The following is a 26,821-nucleotide window of genomic DNA, read 5'->3' as shown; positions in this document are numbered from 1 at the left end:
GCTGCTTCCCCAATCAGCCTAGGTTTTTCTCTTCCCAGAGCAGCCCTCTCCTGGGGCTGTTTTAATCCCTTCGGGCAGGCGCAGGGTGACTACCCCGCTACAATGCCCCATTCTATCCCGACGTCCTTGTTCCGTGATAAATCTCCAAGTGAAGAAGGCAATGGGAGACTACCCTCAGGTAAGGACTGAATAAAAACTGAGCAGGATATTTGAGCAGGATCAGGCCTTTAATGATTTAGAAGAATATCAAATTGAAAATTTGCAGTAGCAAATTGTCTGATACTGAAACAATGGAGATCACCTTCACCTTTGTACCCTCCTGCTGTAGAAAATGGTACAAATGCAATAAGGCTGCAGTTCAACAATGCAGTTTACCGCATGCTAACGTCCCTTTGGCTTCACATACACAGGACATATTTTGGCACCTTTTCTAAAATAATTTAATGGTGGGAGTCACCAGATGGCAGTCACACATAGCATTATGTGTGCTTTTTCTTAGTGAGCAGCATACAGTCTGTGAAGGAATGTTATACTGTCACTTTGGTTTTGTGAAGTATTTTCTTCGGGGAAGCTATGGCAAGCAGCAAGAGTTTGCTCTCTGCCTTAATCTCTTTTACTACAGTCAGTTATCAGAGTAGAAGTTACTACCTGGGAAACTCAACATTGGTGGGTTTTGGATTGAGATTTCTGAAAGAGGGGTTTACCTGCATGCCTGTTATGATCACCTCTGTTCAACTGGAGTATGCAGAGTAAATGAACAAGTTGTACTAAGAATATATACAGACTCCTCATCTTTGATTTCTGATCCATCAGAAAATCAACCTACAAGGCCTGATTTTTATTTAACAGTGTGTGTGTTGTCTGTATAATCTCCATCCAGTTTCTCTGTATTTTTCTCAGTTTTATATTAACTTTACTGTCTCACTATCCCCTGTATGATGTCTCCCGCAATTGCACCTGTACCAAGCATCTGCTTTAATTTTTCTGAAGTATAACAAAAATAATTTGTGAAATAAAAATGCAACACTTTGCTATATTTTACATCAGTGCACGGTTCTTTTAGCAACATTTTAATGGCAGACACTGTAAATTTAATAGAAGAAAAATCAGATATTCTTAAAGAAGGTAAACAAAAGGCAATACCCTACCCAGGGAATTCTTTCTATTGATTATAAAACACAGCAACTACAAGAAGGTGAAAGTAAACATTAGAAGCGCTAAGTAAAAATTACAGAACTCGAGATGCACTTTGCTAGGTTCCACCTCTAATAATGCACAAATATAACAAGACATTGACAATGTTATTCGCAAAAAAGAGGAGGCAGACTCTCCCTGAATGTTTAGAATGAAACACAACAGAAGAGACTAAAGACCATCTAAAAGAAAATCAAAAGTATATAACTGAAGCAGTTATTGCTGTAGGAGAGGATCATTCTCCAAGGAAAAAGGGCCTGAATTTGCATGTTGGTGAGCGCCTCCAGCAAGATGCTAAGCACCTTCAACACCCATGGATTTCAATGGCAATTTAAGGTGCTTTGTCCCTGGCAGGATTTGGTTCCTTCTGCAAAAGAGATAGTGACAAAAGCAATTCCTTATAAAGCTTTGTTCCCTGTAACATTATTCATTAGAGTTATGCTGTCTTGTATCACACACTTCTACTTCTAATGTAGGGGTTTGTTTGACAAATTTAGGGAGGCATATTATGGTGTGGTTTCAAATTAGCCACATGGTATTCCTAGTACTAGGAATGTACAAAGTTTGAAAGAGAAGTGGGTTTGATAACACACATTTAAGCAGATACAACATAGGATTTATAACTTTTTCGGATGTTTTCTATTAATCATGCAAGGTTGGATACACGGGGAGTATGGACCTTTTTTCCCAGGAATACAGAAATACAGTATTTGAGACATGTAATATTAATGGTGAACACAGTAGCAGTTCATCTTGCACATACTCCACCACCAAAGCACATTTTAAACACTTTAGTAAACACTTTCAGCTTCTTAAAACACAGGATAGTTTCCCAATAGACTGTATTAGCTCTGGGCTGTTGTGTGAATACCTACAGGATGTAATGTTCCTGGTCTGGTATCAGAAGCAGCTTACAACACATAAACCAGAAGATCCCAAACAGCTCTTTATTGCTGTTTATATAGAGCTCACTCTGTCTGTACTATACAGAGTCCCAGCTGGATGCACTTCCTAGTATCTAACTACCAGTTCTTGTAAAGACCCAGTTCACCACTCCAGACTCAATTCACCCCCACTTTAAACAGAAGTAGAGGGAACCTCCAGGAACTTCTGAATTAGCTCATACCCAAGCTACCCAGACTATGCCCGTCCCTGGCTAGGAATGCCTACTTTTTTAGCAGTGTACAAGACAGCTGTGGGGCTACTCTGTGCAGGGCCGCCCGGGGGGGGGGGGGGGAAGGGGGGCAATTAACCCCAGGCCCAGCAGGGGCCCCCACAAGAGTTTTTCGGGGGCCCTGGAGCGGGGTCCTTCACTCGCTCCGGGGGCCCCGGAAAACTCTCGCGGGGCCCGGCCCCCAGAGCTGCTTCGCTCCCGGTCTTCGCTGCCGGGGGGTCCTTCCTCTCCAGGATAGAAGGACCCCCCGCCGCCGAATTACAGCCGAAGTGGGACCCGCCGCCGGAGTGCAGCCGGATCTTCGGCGGTAATTCGGCGGCGGCGGGGGTCCTTCCGTTCCGGGACCCGCCGCCGAAGTCCCCCAAGACCTACGGTGGGGGCTGCACTTCGGCGGCGTGTCCTGCTTCGGCAGTAATTCGGTGGCGGGGGGTCCCCGCCGTGGGTCTTTGGGGCACTTTGGCAGCGGGTCCCGGAACGGAAGGACCCCCTGCCGCCGACTTACCGCCGAAGCAGGGGCCCCCCACCGCTGAAGACCCCGGGCCCCCGGAATCCTCTGGGCGGCCCTGACTCTGTGGAGCAAGAGGAATCCCATTCCGAGTGGGCTTTCTGGCACCAGGTGGCCACCACTATAATTGAAGCTACAGAGAAAAGGTGAGAAGCAGCAAGAGAGAGATGAAAGAGGGAAAAAGCATGGCCTTTATCAACTTCCTTTGATATCAAGCAGAGTTGTGCATGGATTTCTCCCTATAAAAACAGAAAAATAAGATCAGAAGACAAATACAATAAGGAGCACATGAAAGTAAGGGGCAAATTTAACTTCACAGGCAGCTTCTGACCCTTCTTCTTTGTCACTTTTCATTAATAGCACCTGGAATGGTAGCATCTGGTAGGTTTAGCTGGCAGATATTTAGAAATATCTTTCTTTTTTAAGACCTAGCAGCATTAATTCTACATTTTGACTCAGTTTAGAGCTGTGTACATCATCCATACTGCTCTGTGCAGCTGCATTCATTACTGGCATTTCTTTACAACCAGTACTAGTCTCATAATTTTGTAACAGCATTTTCAAGCATCTTAAATAGTAATTAAAACTCCCCAATTGCACTGGCCTTTTTCAGCTAATTAGCTAGCTCCTGTTTCTCAAGTAGCAGTACTCACCCCCTCTGCAACACAGTAACGCTCTAACATGCTTTTCTGTAGTACATGGGCTGTGGCTCAGCTAAAACTTGTAATCTCTTATGCAGTATCCAAATGAGAGAATTTGTACACGCTGGGGAGCCTGTTCATCAGGGTTTAACCTGCATGTGGTGGCAGGACAGATGAGCTAATTGCCAGGTAGAGCAGCCAAACAGCTTCTCAAGCATGCAGCCCAGCCATTGCATCTTGGTGGGCTTTGGCAGGAAGCACAGTCAAGCACCTATTAAGGCAGAGACACTTTAAAGACCCTTTAAGGTAAGGCACTTTGCAGGCAAAACACTTCAGAGTGCATTCATTAACAAAGAATGCAGCCCCCTCCTGGGCAAGTAAGAGCAAAGAATAAATAGGTGTATGCTATCACTTCTGATGGCCAGGAACCTGCTGCCTGCACATTACGGAAGTTATTACACCTCTACCTCGATATAACGCTGTCCTTGGGAGCCAAAAAATCTTACCGCGTTATAGGTGAAACCGCATTATATCGGACTTGCTTTGATCTGCCGGAGTGCGAAGCCCTACCTCACCCCCCCCCACCCTCCAGAGCACTGCTTTACCGCCTTATATCTGAATTCGTGTTATATCAGATTGCGTTATATCGGGGTAGAGGTGTATTTTAAATTCCTTAAAGACAGTATTTGGATGGTTAAGAGTCATCTCAATTTCAATTGCCTAAAAGTTTTCTTATTACATCCTTTGCACGCTCCCTGTGATGTTTCAATACTTACTGGTACCTAGATTATTTATTGATTGACTGTACTGTAGAAGCACCTAGAAACCACAAGTGAGATCAGGCAGGGCCTCCTTGTGCCAGGCACTGCCTAGTGAGACACAGTCCCTGACCTGACGATCTTACAATTTAAACAGCCAAGACTGGCAGAGGGTGGGAGAAAGGATGTAGATGCCAGGGTGACTAGTGCACGGAAATATGGATGTAAATAACTGCTTTGCCATCCCTTCCACTGAAGGGCAGAGTCTCTCTCTCTCTCTCTCTCTTGCACAATGATTATTTTTAAATTATTTATCCATAGAGGAATAGTTAATATGCCAAAGAGAGACTCTGTAGTCCAGGGTTTAGGGCACCCACTTGGGGGGGGGGGGAGTAGGTGACCAGAGTCCAGTCACTCTTCAAACAAGAGAGACTGAGGGAGCCCCACATTAGCCTCTTCTGTAGCTCAGTGGTTATAGTAGCTTCCTGAGAGGTGGGAGACCCCTGTTCACATCCTTTCTCCTCCTCCAGCTGGAAGGGTAGACTTGAACCTGGGTCTCCCATATCCTAGACAAGTACCCAAACCATGGGGCTAAACATAAGGTATGTGTCACTCCTCCAGCCAGCTTTCAATCAGCACCTGACCTTGTAGGCAGCCTCTGAACACATTTGCTGGATCAGCCTCACGACTTAAGCAGCTGAATGCTTATCTTCCCCCAGTCTGTGAATTGCTCTGGAGCGTAGGCGAGAGATAGGCAGCCAGATGCCTAGGAGGCCAGTGTGCATACTCAGAGGCAGAAACATAGGTGCCTATGGAGCTTTTACACTGAAAACTTAGGTGCCAAATAAGTTTAAGTGCATACAGAGTTGAGAGGGAGTTTTGTGGATTGCAGTGGAGGCAAAACTGGGACTTAGGTGATTAAGCATCTTCTGTGGATCTAGGCCTACCTGTTGGTCCAATGACTCACCAGGGGATTTAAGGAAGGAGGGCTCAGCGAGGTAAGAGAAAAGACTTCTAGGGAACTGCTTTGTTTTTGTGTAGCTCAGGAGTTTCTGTGTTTGAACAATAAATTGGGCCCTGCGGCAAGGACTGGAGATGGACTTGGGCATGGCACTGGTTCTTTCCTGAGATGGTCAGTGTGACGGTCCCATCTCGTATTATCCAGACCAGTGATCTGCTAGGTCACTCCAATCCTTAACTCTCAGAGCCAGCCTTACCCTGCCCTGCTGTGAGAACCCCCCTCCTGGGCTGTTCACACACAGCCTCTGGCATGTAAGCTGCTCCTTGGATTGTGCAACCAAATGACGCTAGCCAATATCTCCAGTCCCAGACACAACCCACTGGACTCTGCAAGCTTATATAAGTTCATCAATTTAACTAAATTGATATGTACCAGGCTTGTTATCCCAAGAGGAGCCTCTGACACACTTCAAACCAAACGCACTGCTTCTGATAGAATAAACAAATTTATCAACTATAAAGGTAGATTTTAAGTGATTATAAGTCAAAGCATAACAAGTTAGATTTGGTCAAATGAAATGAAAGCAAAATGCATTCTGGGCTGATCTTAACACTTTCGATGTCTTTACAAACTTAGGGCATGTCTTGCAAAGTTACAGCACCAGCAGGTACAGCGCCACTCAGAGCACCGAAGAAAAACTGCTGTTGCATGTTCACATTGACAACTGCCTGCGCAATGGCATGTTCACACTTGCAGCACTTGCGGTACTATTCGGAGTGGTGCTCTCTGGGCAGCTACCTCACAGAGCACCTCTTTCTCTTTTGCCGCTAAGACTTGTGGGAAGGCGGGAGGGTGGGGAATCCTGGGTCCTGTCCCAATCCCCTGTGATGCATTGCTTCATATCCCAGCAATCCCTGTGTTTCCATCCGCATTTGGTGCCATCTTTCAACGGTTTGTGTACTGTGCGCCCTGCCCTGCCTGTTTCTGGCTGCAGGAATGGATGCCAAGCTGTTAACAAAAATGCTGTTTGCACTGACCAACATGTCATGAGCGGCAGTGGAGTTATTCCTTAAACTACAAGGGCAAGAGGAGTGCAACATTGATCTTGTAGCTATAACACAAGAAATGCTTGAGGCATTCACGGAGGTGCTGACCACAGTGAAACACCGCATTTGGGCTCGGGAAACAAGCACTGAGAGGTGGGATCACATCAAGATGCACGTCTGGGATGACAAGCAGTGGCTGCAGAACTTTCGTATGAGGAAAGCCACATTCATGGGACTGTGTGATGAGCTCGTACCATCCCTGTGGTGCAAGGACACGAGAATGAGAGCTGCCCTGATGCTGGCGAAGTGTGTGGTGATTGCACTGTGGAAGCTGGCTACTCCAGACTGCTACTGATCGGTCGCTAACCAGTTCAGAGTGGGAGAGTCGACCAATGGAGTTGTGTTGATGCAAGTGTGCATGAATTGCATCCTACTCCGAAGGACCACAATTCTGGGCAACGTACGTGAGATTGTGGATGGCTTTGCACAAATGGGCTTCCCTAACTGCGGAGGGGTAATAGATGGCATGCACATTCCAATTCTGGCACCAGACTACCTAGCCACTGAGTACATTAATCACAAGGGCTATTTCTCAATGTTTCTTCAGCTGCTTGTGGATCTCTGTGGGCATTTCACAGACAATAATGGCTGGTCCAGAAAGGTGCATGCCACACACATCCTTTGGCCTGTTCAAGAAGCTGCAAGCAGGGACTTTCTTCCCGGACCAGAAGATCACTGTAGGGGAAGTCGAAATGCCCATTGTGATCCTGGGAGACCTCGCTTACCCCTTAATGCCGTGGCTGAAGAAGCCATACACAGGGCAACTTGACAGCAGCAAGGAGCAATTCAACAAGAGGCTGAGCAAGTGCAGAATGACTGTGGAGTGTGCATTTGGCTGTTTGAAAGCCTGCTGGCGATGCCTGTATGGGGAGCTGGACATGACTGATGAAAATATTCCTATGCTTATAGCCGCATGCTGTACACCCCATAATATTTGAGAAGAGAAGGGTGAAAGCTTCACTCAGGGCTGGACCACAGAGGCTCAGCGCCTGGAGGCTGAGTTTGAACAGCCAGAGACCAGGGCTATTAGAGGAGCACAGCGCGGGGCCATAAGGATCAGGGTTGCTTTGAGGCAGCAAGTTGAAGCTGAAAGCCACTAATATTTGTTGCTATGCTTGGGAATGCAGTGCTTGTAATGCTAAGAGGTGATTAGTGCACAATATGCAAGAAGGGTCCTTAACATAACTGTATATTGTTTTGCAGTGCTCTTTTTGCTTTCACTTAACTGAATAAAGATTGCTTTCAAACAAACACAATTCTTTTATTGAAAGACAACAACCAGAAGAGAGAGTCAAACAAAAAAAAATCATCGGCAGGAAGGGGGATGGGGGAATGGAAGGTCTCAAGAACAGGAGGGGTCCTGGGAGAGCTACAGATTTGTGTATGTCCAGGGATCATACACAACCTTCTCCTTTGGAGTACGATGCAGCAGATGCTGTACTTCAGCAGGGCCAAACTGCAGATGGATAGGTGTTGAATGCAGTGGGCACTGGGAGTCCACACTGCTGGACTGTGAGGAGGGAGGAGTCGAATGCTGCAGGGAGCCAGGAGGTTGATAAGAGTGTGTTGGCAGGGGGCATGACAGGGGGACACATGGGAAAGAGCTGCTCAGTTTGAAGAGCTAGTATCGCCCGGAGTGTGTCTGCCTGGCGCTCCATAACGTTTAAGAGCCGCTCTGTGGCTTCTTTTTGGTGTGACGCGTTCTCCTTTCATTCCCTCTTCTTGCTGTCTCCTTCAATTCCTTTTTCTTGGTGGCGGAGTGTATCATAACCTCATGCATAAAGTCCTCCTTAGTTTTTCTTGGACGCTTTTTAATTCTTCGCAGCTGTTCTGCCACCGATAAGGGAGGCTGGCCTCCCAAGGTTATCTCTGTGAAGTTTAAATGCAACATTTTATAGAAGCAGTATTGTTTGCAACCCAGACAACACTGTTTCAGTGCTTTAAAACACAGCCAATACTCACACCTGACACTAACTTGCTGACCCCAGGCAAGCACACATAAGCCACAAGACCCCCCAAATGATAAGTAGCCGCAGGGGCAGGGTAAATCACTGTTCCCAGACCCTGCTGTACACTGGGCACGTGGCTCTTGGGCACTTGGGGAGAGCCAGCATTGTAGGGGGGGCCTGATAATCATTTCCACAGGAGGTGATATCATTATGGAAGATATCTCACTGCTGAGGGTGAGCAGGGAATCAAGGGAGGGTCTTCTCCAAGTCTGCGGCTTCCACTCTGGCCCCTATGTGGCTAGCCTGTGTGCAGCTATGGTCCCCCTCTCTCCCCACCCCATCCCACCCACAATGGAAGAAACAAAGCAGCTCTGCCGAGGAACCTGTGGGAGTGAATTGCCCGTATCTCCGGAAGAGTCTCCTGGAGATCTCTGAGGGAGATTCACGTAAAGTGAGGGCATGTATCAACAGCCTGTTCTGTCGTCAAAGTAGGCATGAAGTAGGACAAGTCTACTTTCTGCAACCCTCCTGCCCCCAACAATTTGCTTCAGCAATTCCCAAAAATCAGATCCACTTAGCAGGGACCGCCTCTCCTGTTTGCGCTTCCCCTAAATCCGACTGCTGTGACTGGCTAGGCGCCTCTGGGGTAGAAAAGAGCTCCTGACTGCATGCATCTCTGGCCTCCGAGTCATCCTCTGCCTCTGGTTCCCCCTCCCCATCTTCATCCCAGATTGCCTCCTCCTGGCTCGGTCCACTCTTGACTGGCAACAAAGCCAACGAAGTATCCACAGAGGACTTCACAGTGGAGGTGGGGTCACCACCGAGTATCACAGCCTGCTCTTTGTAGAACCGGCAGCCCGTGGGCTGCCTCCCACGCCTTGTAATAGACATTCTGCAGCTCCTTCACTTTGACCCTGCACTGCAATGTGTCCTGGTCATGGCCCTTTTCTATCATGCATCTAGAAATCTGTCCACAGGTATCATAATTCCTATGGCTGGAGCGCAGCTGTGACCACACTGCCTCCTCTCTCCAAATGCTGATGCGGACCCGCAGCTCAGCATTGCTCCAAGCGGGGGGTCACCTGGTGCGTGGAGCAGGCATGTCCACCTGGAAAGATGCGCTGAGGCCACTGCACACATCACCGAGCAAACAGGAAGGAGACTTTCAAATTTGCAAAGGAATGTTTGGGGTGGGGCTGACGGTTGGTCATCTGAGGGCAGGGCAGTAGAGTTCAAACCGATGGCCAGAGATGTGAGAACAGGTATTGTGGGACATCTCCTGGAGGCCAATCATAGCACTGTAATCACCATGGTGTCTACACTGGCACCGGAGCGCTGTAGCCATGGCACAGAGCGCTGCCTCTCAGTGAGGTGGGATTTTTTTTTTAGAGCGCTGCATCTGTGCAGTTTCTGCACACTAAGTGGCTTGGCAGTGTGTGCACCTCAAGTGTTACAGCGCTCAAAGCTGCTTTACTGCGCACAAACTTGTCAGTGTAGATGGGGCCTAGATGCTTGCCACCACAGGCTGGCTGGTTGCCTTTCAGCCAGGCTCTCCCCTTTGATCAGTGTTTCAGTCGCTTGGTGGTGATGTCTGTAGATTTAGGTGGAAGAGAGAGCGAGAGAGCATGGCAAACGTCTCTCCCTTTTATCACGTCCTTTCTTCCCTCTTGGCTTTGCCCCACCCCACCCCTTCAGAGTCAAGTGAGCATTACCACATCGCAGTTCCAAAGTGACCAAAGGAAGGAGGGTGACTCCCTCGAGAGTCTAACAGATTCTTTTGTTGCTGCCTAGACCAGCACCCTTTGTTCCTGTGAGGTTCGGCTGGGTTCGTCCCATCCACTCCCTGATGAAGTGTGAATTGCCCCTCTGCTTCTGGAGAGTTTTTGTCTGGGCTTGCTTTAAGCCATGAGGATACATTTTCAGCCTCATAACTATATACATGAAATTATAACCTATAACATCACTATAACCAGGGCTTTGGAGCGGAGCTTGGAGCTGGAGTGCGGAGCAGTAGATTTTTGCCCAGAGCGGAGCAATTCAAAAATGTGATTGCTCCAAATCCGACTATAACATCACTGTAACAATTACTATATCATCATTATAACAACCATGCTCAGTGCATAATGAGCCTTCCGAAGACACCCAACATAACAAACTTTGCATTGGATACCACCCACTCATTTTATAAAGAACATGGGGGTGCTGGGTGTTCCCCTGAGGTACAGAGTGCCACAGTAAGATGGCCCACCAACTTCTGAGAACTTTTTGCTCTGCTCTGCCAGTGAAAGGGAGTTTCGTTTGGGTATAACTTACACTGGGAATTAGTTTTGTCTTCTAGGGATTTAGCACCAGTTTCAGACATCAGCACAGCTGCACCAGTGCAATCCCTTGCTGTAGGAAAGGCAAAGATGTAGTTTACCTTTGGTGCAGTTTATCCCTGCTTGCAACCAGTATAAGTTCTATAGGTGTAGCTTGGTTCATCCTCAACATGGGTTGGTTTTGATGCAACAACATCAGTGGCTGAAACTGGGGGTCATTCCCATGAAATAAAAGTCAAAACAAATCCACTTAGCACCAGCTAAATGCAATAGCAGATATCAATATTCTTTACTGATATGTTTCTTCTGATGCCTAGATACCATTGTGCTAGTATAAATGTTCTTGCTGAACTTAATGATATTTACTGGAGAACAACAAAGTAGAAGATTAAAAAGGAAATAAAATCCCAAAAGTTTGAAGGATGTGGAGAAAGGATGCTTAATATGAGGATTACTCATTATTGTTCTCTACTATTTTCTGTGACTTTACATAGATCTGTACTCTCTCCACTTCTTTCTTCCCAGTTCAGCACTGGTATGGTAAGGCATATACTTCTCCTTCTTATACCACAATATTAGAATAACAGTGTCAATGAGATCAAAAAGAAAAAAGTGAAATGGGACAAGTAACCCATTTTTAAGATGTTTGGTTTTATTCGGTAAGGAGTTATCAAACTTCTCTGTTTCTGATTAAGGCTGAGATACAATCTATTGTTCTTTGCAGAGGTGTTCAATAAGGGTCCTGAACTACAAAATGTATTTTCATAAATCATTCTATTTTTTATATTCTATCATTTATTATTATTACTCTATTATTGCTACTTTTCCATGTTTAAACCAGGGGACTGTAAATCAAATTGATGTATCAGTGTAGTACATTAAAGGTGACAATCTTGAACATAGCATCCTCTCCGGATACAGCAGACCACATTTGAAATCTGCTGGTTCATGGCAGTTAGGAAGGAGCAAGTCATATAGGGTCTTCTGGAAGCAACAGAAGCATAGAAAGAAATAACAGGTACATGGTTGCAGGGGAGAAGAAGATGACAGCATTTTTTTTTTAATTAATGCTGCTTCAATGGCATGCTTTGCATTTGTCCAGGCTGCCATGAAGCTTACTACAGTACATTAATCATGATCCTTATCCACTGTACCACTGGGTCCTCTAGTGCTCTGTATGAATGGCTTTTTTCTAATAGATACTGGTGCTGGATAATTGACTTAAGGTATCACAAAGTAAAAGCAATGTCTGCTACCATGTAGCCCTACAGGATCTGTTCTGCCAGAGAAAAGGGAACATAAAGCCAGTGAATTTGGCTGGCTCAGAATTCTCATGAGTAGGGGAATCTCTGGGGAGCACAAAGCCAACATAGCAACTCTAGCTATCCACTCGTACAGGCGCCAGCTTCGGGTGGGTAGGTGGGGGGGTGGACGGGACGTGGCCAGAGCATCTCCATGCCAGAGCAGTCCACTGGAGCTAGTCCCAGGCACAATTTGGAGAATCAGGAAGCTGTGAAGGGAGTGAAAAGCCCCTTTGTGAGCATTTCTTGGCCAGACCCAAGAATTGGACTTCATAACTTTAAACACTATGAAGTTTTGGCCCCGCTCCCTTTGGTGACATATGCTGACAATGAAACAATAGGAACATATGCGAATTGCCATACTGTATCTGACCCTAGGAGCTATCTAGTCTAGTATCCTGTCTCCAACAATGGCCAGTAATTCAGAGGAAGGTGTAAGAAACCTGAAGTAGGCAGAGATGTAGGATAATCTGCCACCCCTCCATGTTAGATCTCATCCTCATTCTCTCTAGATTGACTTAAATCCTGAAGAATGAGGTTTTATATTCTTTGCAAACTTTTTGTTATAATTATGAAACAGTGCATACAGGTATATTGGTCTTTTGCCTAAATATCAGGGATACAATAAAAAGGAAGTCATCCTAATAATACGTCAGTATATTTTTGTACAATCGATTATTAACAATTACTTCAGTAGTTGTCTTGAAAACACTTCAGTTGCCTTAAATAGCTAAGTAACATTACCTTGGCATTAGCAATATTCCCCAAGTGTTTCTTTTAGTAACTACTGTACCAGGAATGCTTCAAATAGCTGACACCACATTAGCTAATTATCTAATGCACAACTGGGAAGTTTTAAGGAGAGTCACTGATATCTAAATTACTAGGAAAAAATTAAAGACAATTTATAGTTAATCTAAAGTTACATGATCAAGAAATGGGAGCGGAACTGCAGCAGAACAGATATCAGTTAGAATCTCTGTTTTACCTAATTGGACTTGTCTAAACAGATACTATGGGGGAAATCATGATATAGAGCAGTGGTTCAAACTTTTTTTTTTTTTTGGAGACCACTTGAAAATTGCTGAGGGTCTCGGCGGACCACTTAATGATCTTTCCAAATGCTGTTTGTACCATTCGCTAACTATTGTAAAGCACTTTGGATAAAAGCGCTATATAAAAAAACCTTAATAAACTTTTTTTGGTCTACAAATAAAAGCACACAACTCATTTATTATCAGTAATCTTACCTTTCGAATGTGATGGATGGATGTGCTCTCTCTCCCGCAGCATAGCAGCCCCCAAATTGGGGCTGGGAAGGAGGGGAGTCTCTCCCCCACCACAGCAGCCACAGAGCTGAGGCTGGGAAGGAGGGCTGTCTCTCCCCGGCAGCCTCAGCCCTGGAGATGGGGAAAGTCACCTCTTTTTCTGGCCACCGCAGCCCTGCATGTCCCAAATTCCTCCCACCTACCCCCTATTCCCTCCCAGGCCACCACCTCATCTTACATGTGTGTCTTGTCCTGGGTCCAGACACCTAATTAGGTGGAGCCACACAGGCGTGGCTCCACTAATTAGGTGGGTAGGCCCTTCATTCTCTCCTGTGCGGCCACCCAGACGCACACCTTAGAGGGAGCAGACCACAGTTTGAGAACTTCTGATGCAGAGCCTCATCCTCTAGTCATTTAGCACAGAAATTATGATGATTTTAAATAGAATTCATTCCATGTGCAGCATGATGGGGCCAAACAGCAGTGAACGGCTCTTAGACACTATAAGATCTTTGGGGCAAGGACTGTCCGTTCTGTGTTTGCAAAGCACCCTGCACAATAGGGTTCTGGTTTGACTGGGGCTCCTAGGCGCTGCAGTAACACAAATAAATAATTACAATGTGTTGAAAGAATGACTGGCACTAATGTCTAGCAGCCCCATTGTGAATTATCAGTGTAAACTCCTACTGAAATTAACTAAACAGGAGTTGAGGGGACTCAGCAACTCAAGAGAGATGCTCAGCAACTCACAGAATGAGACTCTTGGTAAATCTCCACTAGGCACCTATCTGCCTCTTTAGGCACCTAAATACTTTTGAAAATCTGGCCTTAGGTGAACAAATATGATTAAGCAGCAAAGAATCCTGTGGCACCTTATAGACTAACAGACGTTTTGCAGCATGAGCTTTCGTGGGTGAATACCCACTTCTTCGGATGCAAGTAGTGGAAATTTCCAGGGGCAGGTTTATATATGCAAGCAAGAAGCAAGCTAGAGATAACGAGGTTAGTTCAATCAGGGAGGATGAGGCCCTGTTCTAGCAGTTGAGTGAAAACCAAGGGAGGAGAAACTGGTTCTGTAGTTGGCAAGCCATTCACAGTCTTTGTTTAGTCCTGAGCTGATGGTGTCAAATTTGCAGATGAACTGGAGCTCAGCAGTTTCTCTTTGAAGTCTGGTCCTGAAGTTTTTTTGCTGCAGGATGGCCACCTTAAGATCTGCTATTGTGTGGCCAGGGAGGTTGAAGTGTTCTCCTACAGGTTTTTGTATATTGCCATTCCTAATATCTGATTTGTGTCCATTTATCCTTTTCCTTAGAGACTGTCCAGTTTGGCCGATGTACATAGCAGAGGGGCATTGCTGGCATATGATGGCATATATTACATTGGTGGATGTGCAGGTGAATGAATCGGTGATGTTGTGGCTGATCTGGTTAGGTCCTGTGATGGTGTTGCTGGTGTTGATATGTGGGCAGAGTTGGCATCGAGGTTTGTTGCATGGATTGGTTTCTGAGTTAGAGTTACTATGGTGCGGTGTGCAGTTACTGGTGAGAATATGCTTCAGGTTGGCAGGTTGTCTGTGGGCGAGGACTGGCCTGCCACCCAACGCCTGTGAAAGTGTGGGATCATTGTCCAAGATGGGTTGTAGTTCCCTGATGATGCGCTGGAGGGGTTTTAGCTGGGGACTGTATGTGATGGCCAGTGGAGTCCTATTGGTTTCTTTCTTGGGTTTGTCTTGCAGTAGGAGGCTTCTGGGTACACGTCTGGCTCTGTTGATCTGTTTCCTTATTTCCTCGTGCGGGTACTGTAGATTTGAGAATGCTTGGTGGAGATTTTGTAGGTGTTGGTCTCTGTCTGTGGGGTTAGAGCAGATGCGGTTGTACCTCAGAGCTTGGCTGTAGACAATGGATCTTGTGGTGTGCCCGGGATGGAAGCTGGAGGCATGAAGGTAGGCATAGCAGTCGGTAGGTTTTCGGTATAGGGTGGTGTTAATGTGACCATCAATTATTTGCACCGTAGTGTCTAGGAAGTGGACCTCCCGTGTAGATTGGTCCAGGCTGAGGTTGAAATCGTATTGAAAACGTCTGTTAGTCTATAAGGTGCCACAGGATTCTTTGCTGCTTCTACAGAACCAGACTAACACGGCTACCCCTCTGAAATATGATTAAATAATGCAAGTTGTGGTATCACTTCATTTATTTTGACAGGTGCAGTTTAGTTTTACAGTAATTATTAAAGGATTTCTCATAGTATATTAGCAAAAAAGACTACCGTATTTTTGTTTAAAAAGTCATATTAGTAATATGAAACATCACTCTGCTATTAAAAATGACCTGAGAGTTGGGGTAAGACCACCACATTATTTGTGAGAATTATCAAATAGGCAGTTTAGCAAAGTGGTAATTAGTTAAGTTCTACTGTATTGACATGGCTAACAAAACTTATTTCCCTGAGAGTGTTGGCCTCTTCTTTTTGTTGGCTTTTACTTCTTGGCAACTGAGAAAAAGTACATTAAAAACTGGTATAATTACAGCAATTTAAATCTGCTGCATCAAGAGACTGTCTTATCAGGAATACAGGAGCATACAAGAACAGACCAACGGTCCACCTAATCCAGAATCTTGTCTGCAATGATGGCCAGTTACTTCAGAAGTTGAAGTTATGGAATAATTTATCCATAGGTATAGTGTCTTCCTTATCTCTCTTTAATTATAATTGGTTTATGCCTTGGAGTATGAGGGTTTATATCTCTTCCACAACTCTTCAGAGTGAAATCCTGGCATAATGAAGTAAATGGCAAAACTCCTATTGACTTCAGTAGAGCCAGGATTTCACTCTTAGTTATTTGTTTTTCAATCATCGCTATTGCAAATCAAGGTGAAATCCTGGCCACACTGATAAGAATTTTGCTATTTGCTTCAGCGGGGCCAGGATTTCACTCTCAGTGCACAAATCTCCAATTACAGTTGATAGGAGTCCTGCACAAGAAGGTTTTGCAGACATGTGTATGTAGAGCAATAGTTCCCAAACTGGGGTTTGTGAACCCCTGGGGGTTCATGAAATGTTACAGGCGGTTCTCAGGAAAAAAATCCGTAATGGCTGACAGAGCCGTTCATAGGGACCCCGGGGCCACAGGGGGCCAGCAGCCCAGAGCCCCTGGACTTCCAAGAGCTAAGCAGATCAAAGCAAGCATATCTATCACACTGAGGAGATTTAAACTCTGAGACTCTTTATAGGAAAGGGAGGTGGATATTTTTTGTTATTATTAAAATTAAATAGGCAGCTAGTATTGTTCTTCATAATAATCTAAAAACCAAGTTTAAGTTTTGTTGTAACGTGCGTTGTTTGCCTGGACTGCTCAAGATCTGAACACTTGTGTATGAGGAACTCTGAGTTGGCTTCTTAAATACCTTCATGCTGTTTCAAATCTGATAGTCCTTGATGAAACATAGGAGCTTTGTCTTATAACACCCTTATTCAAAGTGATACAAGCTACGAAAGTGAGATCTTGGAAGAGTGTTGTTGTTTTCATAATGTAATAAAAATACTGTAATGATAAATAAGCATGTCATAAAAACAAATGTTTCTATTTCCAAGATTACTACTTTTATAATTTATACTCAAGTAAATGAGAAAATCCCTGGAAATATACATTTTTAGGAGGGGGTTCGCGAGACTCGATATTTTAGTGAAAGGGATTCACAGGTTGTTAAAGTTTGGGAACCACTGATGTAGAGCCATCTCCTCAGTGTAAATCTGTGTGGTTCCACTGACTTCATTGGAGCTATGCTGCTTTACACCAGCTGAGGTTCTGGGCCATTAATTTGCAATCCTGGAAATCAACTGCAAACAATGGAAGGTTTATGCTAAACTACAAAATGGTCACAATTCATTAGATTTTATCTTCTTTAACCTTCTACCAATTAAATTTTGTATTTGCCATCTGTTTTTCTTTCATAGCTCTAGAGGTCTTGAGGTTCCATCACAAGCTACTCAAAATCTCATGCAGTGGAAGTTCATTTCTGGGATGCTAATTGCTGTTTTAACATTAGATACAGAATAATCATGGCAGTATTTAGCCCTGAAAGCAAAATGTTTGGAGCTTTCAATTATGGGCCCAATCCTACAAGGTCCAGATTTGTTTTCCTGTGAAAAATTTTGCACTGACATTTTTTCTTCAAAATACCTTGGGTTTCAGTTGTAAAACCTAACATTTATTGTCGTTTAGCAACTGAATGTTTTTTTTATTTGAGAGTGGGATGAGGCATGGCTCCACCTTCAACTTATCCCTTCTGAGGCCACTGCCAGCAGCACTGGCCAACTATCCTATCTCCTCCTTCTCCTTGCCCTTATCCCCAGCACAAACAGATGAAATAGTGTTGCTGTTTGCACAGGTAGAAGGAACTTTGTGTTGTCCTCTTCAGTTCATCCATGACAGAGCAGCCATGTTTAGTCTCAATGCTTAGGCCTGGATTTGAACATCTCCAGAGTTCAGGAGTGTTCAGATGAGGTGCTTTAATTTGTTCCTTTGTAGAGATAAGATGGGAAACTCAGATATGGTTCCAAACATGTTTGACTTTGATTTGGGCTGATTCTATTCCATTTGGGTCTGACTATGTTTGTAGGCCCATCTATATTATAGTAGAATCCCCTTTCAAGTGAAATCTCTCTGCTCTAGATCCAGTGCTTCAATGTGCTAACTTTCAGGTGTCCTGCTGTCTTGTGAAATCCAGAGTTAGGCACCCTTGCTCCCTATACAACACATGGGGAGAGGTAGGCACCTAAGAATGGAATGCCCAAAAGCACAAAACCTGAGTAGATATCCGTCTAAACCTGCCAAAAGGAAACACCAAGGAGAGGGATGTGGCCTAAGAGCCACTCCACAAAGAGTTAAGTGCCCAACAGGAGGTGCCTCCCTCTACTGAAGATTCACAGCCATGAACCCTCTCCTGGATTTACGAGCCTAAGCCAGGTCAGTCCCTTCTCACAAGACAAATGAGGTACTGTCCCCTTTTCTCAATAGCCCAGGGGTTAGAGCACTCAGACTATGGAAGACCCTAGTTCAAATCCATCCTCTGTCTCATATGGAGTAGGGACTTGAACAATGAGCTCCTATGTCCCAGGTGAATAATCAACCCACCAGCCTATAGGGTATGCTGATGTACAGTACTCTTAATCTTTCCTGTTGAAGCTGTTCTACTTTTTTATAAAATAGTTAACTATGCATTGGAGCAGGGACTTGAACCCAGGCCTTCCCCCTCAACCTCTCCAACCACCAGGCTATAAAATCATTTTCACAGATGCTCTCTGGCCCTATGACAATTTAATTAGTTATACACAGTAGAACAGATCCAACTGAAGAGATTGCCTAAGCAAGAGCAAGACCAACCACAGTGCTGGGGTTAGGGCATTCCCACAGGAGATGGGAAACCTGGGTTCACATCCCTGCTTGACATCAGGAAGAGGAATGGTTTGAAGGTAGATCTACCACACCCTAGGTCAGTATTAACCACTGTGCTATTGAAGGGGGTACCACAACATCCTTCTCTGGGTGTGTGTTTTTTGAGGGGGAGACTCCAATCCAGAATGTGCCCTGAGAACACCTAGGGGATGGATTGGACCCTGTAGGTGAGAGAGGCAGGGGGGAGGGGGATTCTAGATTCTAGTTCAATTCTTACTAGGGCTTACCTGTGAGCTGGGCATTCAGAACAGGATGGAGCCAGTGGTGCGTATGCCCACCAGGAGAAATACATGCACTAGGGGGCCTTTACTGGTATAAATGTAGGCGACTAGGGAATTAAGGCACCTTTAAGATTCGGTGGCACCAGAGCATGGGTTTTGAGGATCTAAATTTTGGATGCAGATGTTTAAAATGGCAGTTAGGCACCTAAATCCCTCTGGGGGTCCAGCTCTGGCTCTTTCTCACCCCTTATATTTTGCAGCTCAATTGATGTACTAATCTGAAGGCCACCATCCAACCTACAGGAAAGCAGAAAGCCCCCAAACTAAACAACCGCCTGTGGGGAGGAGCCTTTTTTGTTTTGTTTTTGTGTGCAGTGAATTTCAGCTGCTGAAAAACCGGAGGCGCTTTGGGCAGAGTCAAAAACCCCTCGCCCCAGGGGAGCGGCTCCTAGGTCGACCCTGCCCCTACAGATCCCGCTAGGCGTTGAAGCTCGACTGACTGAACACGGCGCCCAGTCAGAGCAGCGAGAACCCCGCGGGGGACGCAAATCCCAGCCCCGCCCCCCGGTATTTCTCTCTCCCCCTTTATAGTTATAGCGAGGCCGCCTCCCTCTGCGCCCGCCCGTGCCCGGCAGGGCAGCCGGCGCCCTGGTTACCTGCGGGAGCCGCGCCGGCTGCTGCCATGGCTCAGTCGCCCTGCCCCGGGGAGCGCCGGGGCGTCCCTTCACCCCCGGCCGGGCGAGCGGAGGAATGTGCCGAGGCCTTGGGAAGGGCTAGTCAGCCGCGTGATTATCCCCATAACAACGGGAGCCAGGGGCCGGTCGCCCGGGGAGCAGTGGGCGGCTCTGGGCAAGCGGGACCCGCCTGGAAACCAGGCGGGAGCGGGCCAGCCGGGGCGCGCCTCTCCCGCAGCCCTGGGAGCTGCCAGGCCCTCCCGGGCCAGGAGGGGGCTGCACCTCCCGCTCGCTGCCGTTTCAGGACAGGGCTGGCCTGTGGTTCCCCCCTCCCCCAGTAAATGCCTCAGGGAAATCATCGCTTCTTCCTCGTGTGGGGTGGGGTGCAGGATATGGCTTCCGTGCCACCTGAATTTCTGTGCAAAACTGGTGCAAAAGATGGCAGTGACCTCGCCCCTCTCTGGGGCAACAGGTGGAGACGAGGGCATGGTCCTCACCAGGGCCGGCTCCCGGGTTTTTGCCACCCCAAGCAGTGGAAAAAAAAACACTGTTGCCATCAGCTCTACTGCCGCCACTTTAGAATTTGGCAGCTGGGCCTTTGCTCCAAGGGGAAGTGAGGGACCCGCCCCGAAGAGCCAGACATGCTGCCCCTCTCCGTTGGCTGTCCCAAGCACTTGCTTGCTGGGCTGGTGCCTGGAGCTGGCCCTGGTCCTCACTAGAATTTCCAGGTAAAGCTGATGCAGAAATACAACTGGGGTTTTGCAGACCTGTCCCACAAACCTCTCTGTCCCCAGAGAAGTTCAGGGCTGCCCAAGGTGGGGCACTGTACCTCGCGACCCATGTTAGACTGGGTTTCCCTACTGAGTGGCATTATGACTTGGTGGCGCACAGGGACACAGCACCCAACCTCAGCCACATGAAATGTTGCGAGGTCTGACAATAAGTCAGTGGCACCACCAAAAATGTTGGTGTAAAATGGATGCAGAAGATGTGACTGGCACCTGCAGAATTTCCAGGCACATCTCCAATTTATAGGATTATTTTTCCTGCTATGAGATTCACATCCCCTCAGAGCATCTAATAAATAATACCATATTTTATTTCAACGCAGTAGTGTTCAGAGGGTATTTTAAAAGCTTTTTACATTGTCTATTTATAGATTGTTCTTTTCTATTTTTAGACTTGAGTCTGGTATATCTACAGCAAAGGTTAGAAAAATATGTCTGGGTGTGTCTGGTTAACAAGAAATCAATTTTTATTTATAGAGCACTTCTTGTGTGAAGGAGGACTCCAAGTGCTGTTAAAAATGCGATAAGTACAGCTTGAGTGATAAAAAGTGTCAGTCCACCAGCAGATTAAAAATTTAGAACTCCACAGTGGCTTTAAAACTGCTAATAGAAATAATGTTCTTGACATCCAGGGCTATAGCTTCAGTGAATTATAGACAAAGTCTTAGTGCCAAAGGTTTAATATGACAAGAGGATAAAATAACCAGGAACTGCACATTTAGACACAAGGCAATCATCTATTTAAACGCTTTCTAACAGGCATCTTTTTCAAATAGTTATGACAAATACACCCCAGAAATATAAGGTTGGGGATGGAATTGGAGGGGAGGGAAATGATTACAGCCTACCAGAAAGAAAATAATAGCAGAAAAAATGATAATGTCTATACTGGCAGAATAATACATCAGTGATTTATAGTAAATCATATGTGAGCCATCAACTAACAATCATAAACCGCTGTTTACCTGTCAATAGCTGGTCTTCCAAATGAGTTTAGAAACAGGCTTTATTGTAGGAGCTCATTAGTGATAATCATTTTGAGGGCATGACCTTACTAAAGGTATAGTCTCCTCTTGTTTAGTAGATTAAATTCTCATTTATGATGATGGGAGTTGTAGACATAAAATTGAGGCAGCAGCTAGCCCTTCGGGGGAATATGCTCCATCATCAGAGTCCAGTGTATGCATCTCAGAAAAGTGATTGAAGCATAAGCCAGGATTGTTGTGAATTGAGACATTCCAGGAGGACCTGCTGGGGTCTGCTCTACTCCTAAAGCATGCTTATCCAGACCCCTATATCTCCTGCCTTTCACATTATGTAGCTCCAAAGGTAAGTGTTCGTAACTCTAGATAATCATATGGGAACTGGAAAATCCCCAATGGGAGAAGTAAGTACAGAAAACAATGTTAGCTAAAACTGCCCAGCTATCATGTATAGGTAAAATGTGTAGCATATGTGACTGCATACACCTCCCCACCTTGAGTCATCAGCAGACATTAAACCTTGGAACGACAAGGCACAGCCCTTAACCACCTGACTGAAAGAAGTAGCTCTATTTGCTGTTAGTAAGATCAGATGCTTAGCCTCAGGGATCTAGCCACTACCAGGGAACACAGCACAATTAGTGAGTTACACCTGCTATTTGGCAGGGGATTTGGGTGTACACCCTGTGCATGACAAGTAATGCTTGTTGTTACCTGGGTGCATTCAAAACCACTGAAATATATATAAATATGCACCAATGAAGTGTATAAATTGCAGAGCAGAAGTTATTGCAGGGCAAGATTAACTTATGAGTTTTCTGTAGAAAGTTCAATAGTATTCTAGTATCCCATATTGCAGTTACCCTGACTCCTTTCCAGTTCCCGCACCCTCATTTCAGACTTTGGCTGAGATGGCCCAAGCAGTGTGTCTGTGATAAATCACAGGTGTTGTGGTTTGGTTTTGCCCTGTTGTTTTGCACGAAAATGTTCCCTGCTCTTCTAGCAGCAATTTATAATCTGTATCAGTCATGGGAACATGGCTCACTAGGAAGAGGGCTGGATACCTGCATTTGGCAAAAGGGCCAAATTCCACCTTTTGGTAGTAAACATGGAGAGAGAGAGAGTTTATCTTGGGGCTTATTGTGCTATAGCCATGGGAAACACCCACTTTTCTCCTTCTGTGATCAAGGAGCAAGTCTCAGTGAGACTTTCATGCAAATGTTTTTGCCTTTTGTTTCAAGGATCATTGAAAAAACTTCTCCCAACTCCATTTTCCATGTTTTCATAGTGTGTATTATGTCCCTCTCTGGTGGCTGGTCTACATAGAGAATAAGAGCCTATGATTTCTGCCTGTTAAAGGACCTATTTTTTTAGTTGAAGTGGTAGAAGTATGTGCTACAGAGATGATGGTTCTATGTTCCAGCCCTGTTGGTGACCTATCCTAGAGGTTGTTACAGCTACTTCCAGCAAAAAATTGTGATCTGTTGTTTATAGCCAACTTTTGGTTTTGAGATATTTAAATTGTTACCAAATACATTTAATTAGGGAGGCCGTGTGGTTTTGTGGACAGAGTGCTAGTGTGAGAGTCGGGAGACTTGTGTTCTGTTCCCAGTTCTGTCACTGGCCTGCTCTGTGACCTTATGCAAGTCACTTCATCTCTCCCTGCCTCAGTGTTCTCATCTATAAAATGGAGATAATGATACTGACCTCTTTAGTAAATCACTTTAAGAGCCGCTCCTCCAGCACTTGCTGAAGATGAAACAAGGCGGCCAGCATTTGTCTGTTCCCAATATTATAACGAATACTTAAATAGTCTGATGTCTGCAACTAACTTTGGAAGGAGGAATCTGATCCTGGAAAGATCTCAGTTTATGTACAGCATCAGTCACCTGAATAGTGAGCACTACAGAGAGAATAGTGAGCACTGTAGAACATTGGCACATGCAGAAGTCAAATAGTATTCCTGCAGCTTTTCCTTATTTAAAAAAAACAAAACTTGGTGGTTTAGCTGTATGACAAACACTTTGTAGTTTAGACCACAAATTTATTCTGTCTAGAACAGAGACACCCTTGAACCTTAACCTAGGAAACTTCTGAAAGAAAATGAGCATACATGAGATAGTTTTGAATAGAAGAAGACCGAGAAGCACTAAATATTACTACAAGAGTTTCTTTTCAAAGACGTGGAAACCAGGAGCGGCTCCAGGCACCAGTGCAGCAAGCGTGTGCCTGGGGTGGCAAGCCGCCAGGGGCGGCCTGCCAGTCACTGTGAGGGCGGCATGCCTGCGGGAGGTCCGCCGGCCCCGTGGATTTGGCGGCACTTCGGAATCGGCATGACCAGCAGACCATCCGCAGGCGTGCCACCAAAAGCTGCCTGACTGCTGTGCTTGGGGCGGCAAAAACCATAGAGCCGCCCCTGATGGAAACTGTGCTGATTCATCCTAAGTAGGAGAGTATTGAAAACTTGAGTGCTTTATTCACTAGATTTAATAAGAATAACTGCACAAAGGGAAGGTAGAACTCTGCTCCTAGTGGTGGTAGCTTCTCTGATTCTATATTCAGTAGAACCTGCCTAGCAGAAAATTATTTAGCAGTATCTGTGTATGTATATTTTAAACTAATAGTGAGCTGGAAATGTTGAGTGATATGGGACCATATTTGCTGTTCTTTTCAAGTGAGGTTTCAGTTTTAAAATCAGTGGTACAATGTCATCCCTGGTCTTTAAAAACAGGTTTTAATTTCAGTGCATGTTAGTGTAAGATTTTGGGGGTTATCCTGTTAAGAAAAATTTCCTGCAGGAACTGATCATGTTTAATTAATATATTGATTTACTAGGTAACATAACTTATAAAAATAGAAACAACTAATATGTATGTATAACCATACAGAATTTATATCAGGAGAAGTTCCATGCTAGCTTTGGGAAATCTTGTGTTTTAATATCTTTCAGTAACTTCACTTAAAATCTAAGCACATTTCAAATTGAAAAGGTGTGTTTTCCCTTAACTAAAAGCCTACACATTCAACAAGAGATCCAATCATTAAGTTAGGTTCTTATAAGCTTGCACATCATCACAGGTGATAAAGTTTCTGCAAGTTATGCCTTAACCTGGCCAGTTGATCTTCACACATGTAACTGACTAGCCTTGGAATTATCACACCTGACAGTTTTTTCAATAATAGAAAACAGAGATGAAGCTCAATCTTCCTGAGTTGTTTTGGTTCTGCAGGAATAAGAAGTAATAAAGTGTTTTTGTTGCAGAAGTCAGCAGATGCAACTCTGAATTCACACAGGGAACAGATGTGATCAGTAAAAAGATACCATAGTTACTTTTCAGAGTAGTACTGCAGTTTAAGACAAACTTGCATAGATCCTAACCGTATATTCAAGGGAAGGCTATTCTCAGACATACTAACACTCTTTAAGCCTCATAAAACCTTTTATAGTCCTTAAACACTCCCTTTTCTCCCATCAGCCATTGCATCAACTGCAGAGAAGTAAAAACACCATTAACACCTGATGTGGCAGAAGTAGTGCTGTTCTGAAGAGCTGCCATTACAAATGCTTCCCTTGAGACCCAAACTCTTGGCTGCGGAAGATCTCTGGGTCTCAAACAGGCTTCCTTGTGAACAGGTAAGCACTGAGACTTTTATTCTATTTTAAGTTAGTGGAAAAGGCTTTTACCCCTGTTGTACTTAATTCAGAGTCTCCCTTTCTCTCCTTATACTTGCAATCTTGGAAGGGGAAAACTAAAGCTGTGCTGAGAGAGTGATCTGATAAGAAAAAGAGATTCAGAAGGTTGAACAGAGTATGGCTGGGCAGCCTCAGAAGGGGAAACAGAGAAATCTAGGAACTCCTCAATCTCCCTTAGACTTAGCTTCTACTGTTGGTGCTGGTCAACATAGCCACAACCTTGCCTGTAGTCCAACTCTGACATAACTAGGCAACAAGACCTTTGATTGAGTTTTATTTTGTAGAAGTCAGGTAATGCCAGTCCCAGTCAAGATGCTGGCTTCTAAATGAAGCATCTCTAACATGTTAAAGAACTTCTTCTAATTTTAAGATGGAAATATAATTCTTCTTTCCAGAGTGGCTTAAAAATGGTAATCGCTGGATTTTTTTTTTTGTTTTAGAAGTAGTTCATATTAAATAGCTTTGTATTTTGAAGCGTAAGAGAAAACAAAAGCTTTGCACTCAATTATAGTGACATTTCACCTATGTTGTTTTTTGTCCTCCATTTTAATACAACTCCAGCAGGAGAAAATATAAAGAGAAACAATAAAAACATCGGTCTGGTCCTGCAACGCTTACTCAAGTGAGTAGTCCCACTTACTTCAGTTGGGCTACTCACAGAAGGGTTGCAGGATTGGGTGTTTAATCAACTGTTTAAAAAATAGACTTAAACATTTAGTAGAACTCAAGGAGACCCAGAAAAATTCAACATTGTTGCTCTTTACAAGAGACACAGCGACTAAACAAACATGGTTGAACAATCTAGTGGCAGCAGGATACCTGCTAATGCAAATACTTAGTGGAGTGACTCATAAAAATAAATCAAAAGAAAAACATTAATCAGCTTGCTTTTTTAAAAACTTAATATCTTAACAGCACAAGCAGATCAGCACTAAGGAATGTCTTCAAGCAGAACAGCAAGCGCAAACTTTGAACACAGCTTACACATATTAGCTGCGGTTTTGTGTTTGTTATCCTGTACTTGAATGTGGCATATCCAGGAGATTTCACTGTAGAGTTGAAAGTAAAATAACATTTCTTGTTAAAACACAAATAAAACTTTGTGTTAAACTTGCAAGAGGTGAACATCTGAAGTGCTTGCCTAGCTGTCTATATATACTGTGCTGCTCATCATCATGGTATATAGCGGCTAGTCTAGACTGAGACTGTAAGATTTTAGGGGCAGGGATTGTTTTCTTGGTTGGTTTATACAGTGCCTAGCACAACAGGGCTGTGATCCCTGCCTGGGGCTCTTAGGCGCTACCACAATGCAAACGGAGTAAAACAAATATTGAGAATAACATTTTAAATGCAATTACATTGCAAAACCTATATAGAAGTTCTAGGACCCCATTCTCAGAAGTGCTTAGTGCCTCCAGCCCCAACTGAAATAAATGGGAACTATGAGGACTCAGCGCTTTTGAAAAACAGATCGGTAATGTATCGATAGGAATCCATTATATTTGTGTGTGTTCCCCCCCCCCTTATATGTTTTCAGTGGATTGTATTATCATAAGCTAAATGTATTCCAATGCCTGTTTAGCTTGCTATGCAAGTTAGTATACCTTCACCACTCTAGGAATGTGTTAAATAAACCCTGCTACTTCTAAATCTTCCTTCCTAGGATCAGTGATCACAGGATTTAGACCAACAAACTAAAGCCCTGATTCTGTAAGTAGCTGTGCTAGTGAAGAGTCCATTGACTTCAGTGTGGCTCTGTGAAGACATGAGATTGGGGAGTGGTGTATGTAAATCCCACTGCTTGCAGGATAGGGGCTTAAAAAAGCTTTTG

At 44.7% G+C, this 26,821-nt stretch overlaps 2 protein-coding genes and 1 long non-coding RNA gene across 5 annotated transcripts in view; 1 reads left to right on the top strand and 2 right to left on the bottom strand.

The window, feature by feature from the left end:
* The window catches only part of LOC120401980 (spermatogenesis-associated protein 7 homolog), a 114,269-nt gene extending 94,464 nt beyond the window's left edge, over window positions 1–19,805 (bottom strand). For all 3 annotated transcript variants that reach the window (XM_039532272.1, XM_039532276.1, XM_039532273.1), the window contains exon 1: window positions 19,508–19,805. In XM_039532272.1, coding sequence (XP_039388206.1) covers window positions 19,508–19,535 — 28 coding nt within the window. In that variant the 5' untranslated portion in view covers window positions 19,536–19,805. The remainder of the gene's footprint in view (window positions 1–19,507) is intronic.
* Window positions 1,054–19,352, bottom strand: LOC120401981. Its single transcript, XR_005596891.1, has 3 exons — window positions 18,858–19,352; window positions 10,708–10,814; window positions 1,054–1,561 (listed from the first exon to the last, which is right to left on the bottom strand). It is a non-coding gene; the product is annotated as an uncharacterized LOC120401981 (long non-coding RNA).
* Window positions 19,806–24,296: 4,491 nt separating the features above from the next.
* The window catches only part of KCNK2 (potassium two pore domain channel subfamily K member 2), a 224,320-nt gene continuing 221,795 nt past the window's right edge, over window positions 24,297–26,821 (top strand). Inside the window, exons 1-2 of the mRNA XM_039532271.1 lie at window positions 24,297–24,930; window positions 26,654–26,700. The gene's annotated coding sequence lies outside the window, so the exon portion shown is untranslated. The remainder of the gene's footprint in view (window positions 24,931–26,653; window positions 26,701–26,821) is intronic.

Source organism: Mauremys reevesii, linkage group 3 (assembly GCF_016161935.1).
Source record: "Mauremys reevesii isolate NIE-2019 linkage group 3, ASM1616193v1, whole genome shotgun sequence".
Lineage (NCBI taxonomy): Eukaryota > Metazoa > Chordata > Testudines > Geoemydidae > Mauremys > Mauremys reevesii.
Note: the sequence above shows the minus strand (reverse complement) of the source record. Positions and strands in the feature narration are given on the sequence as shown.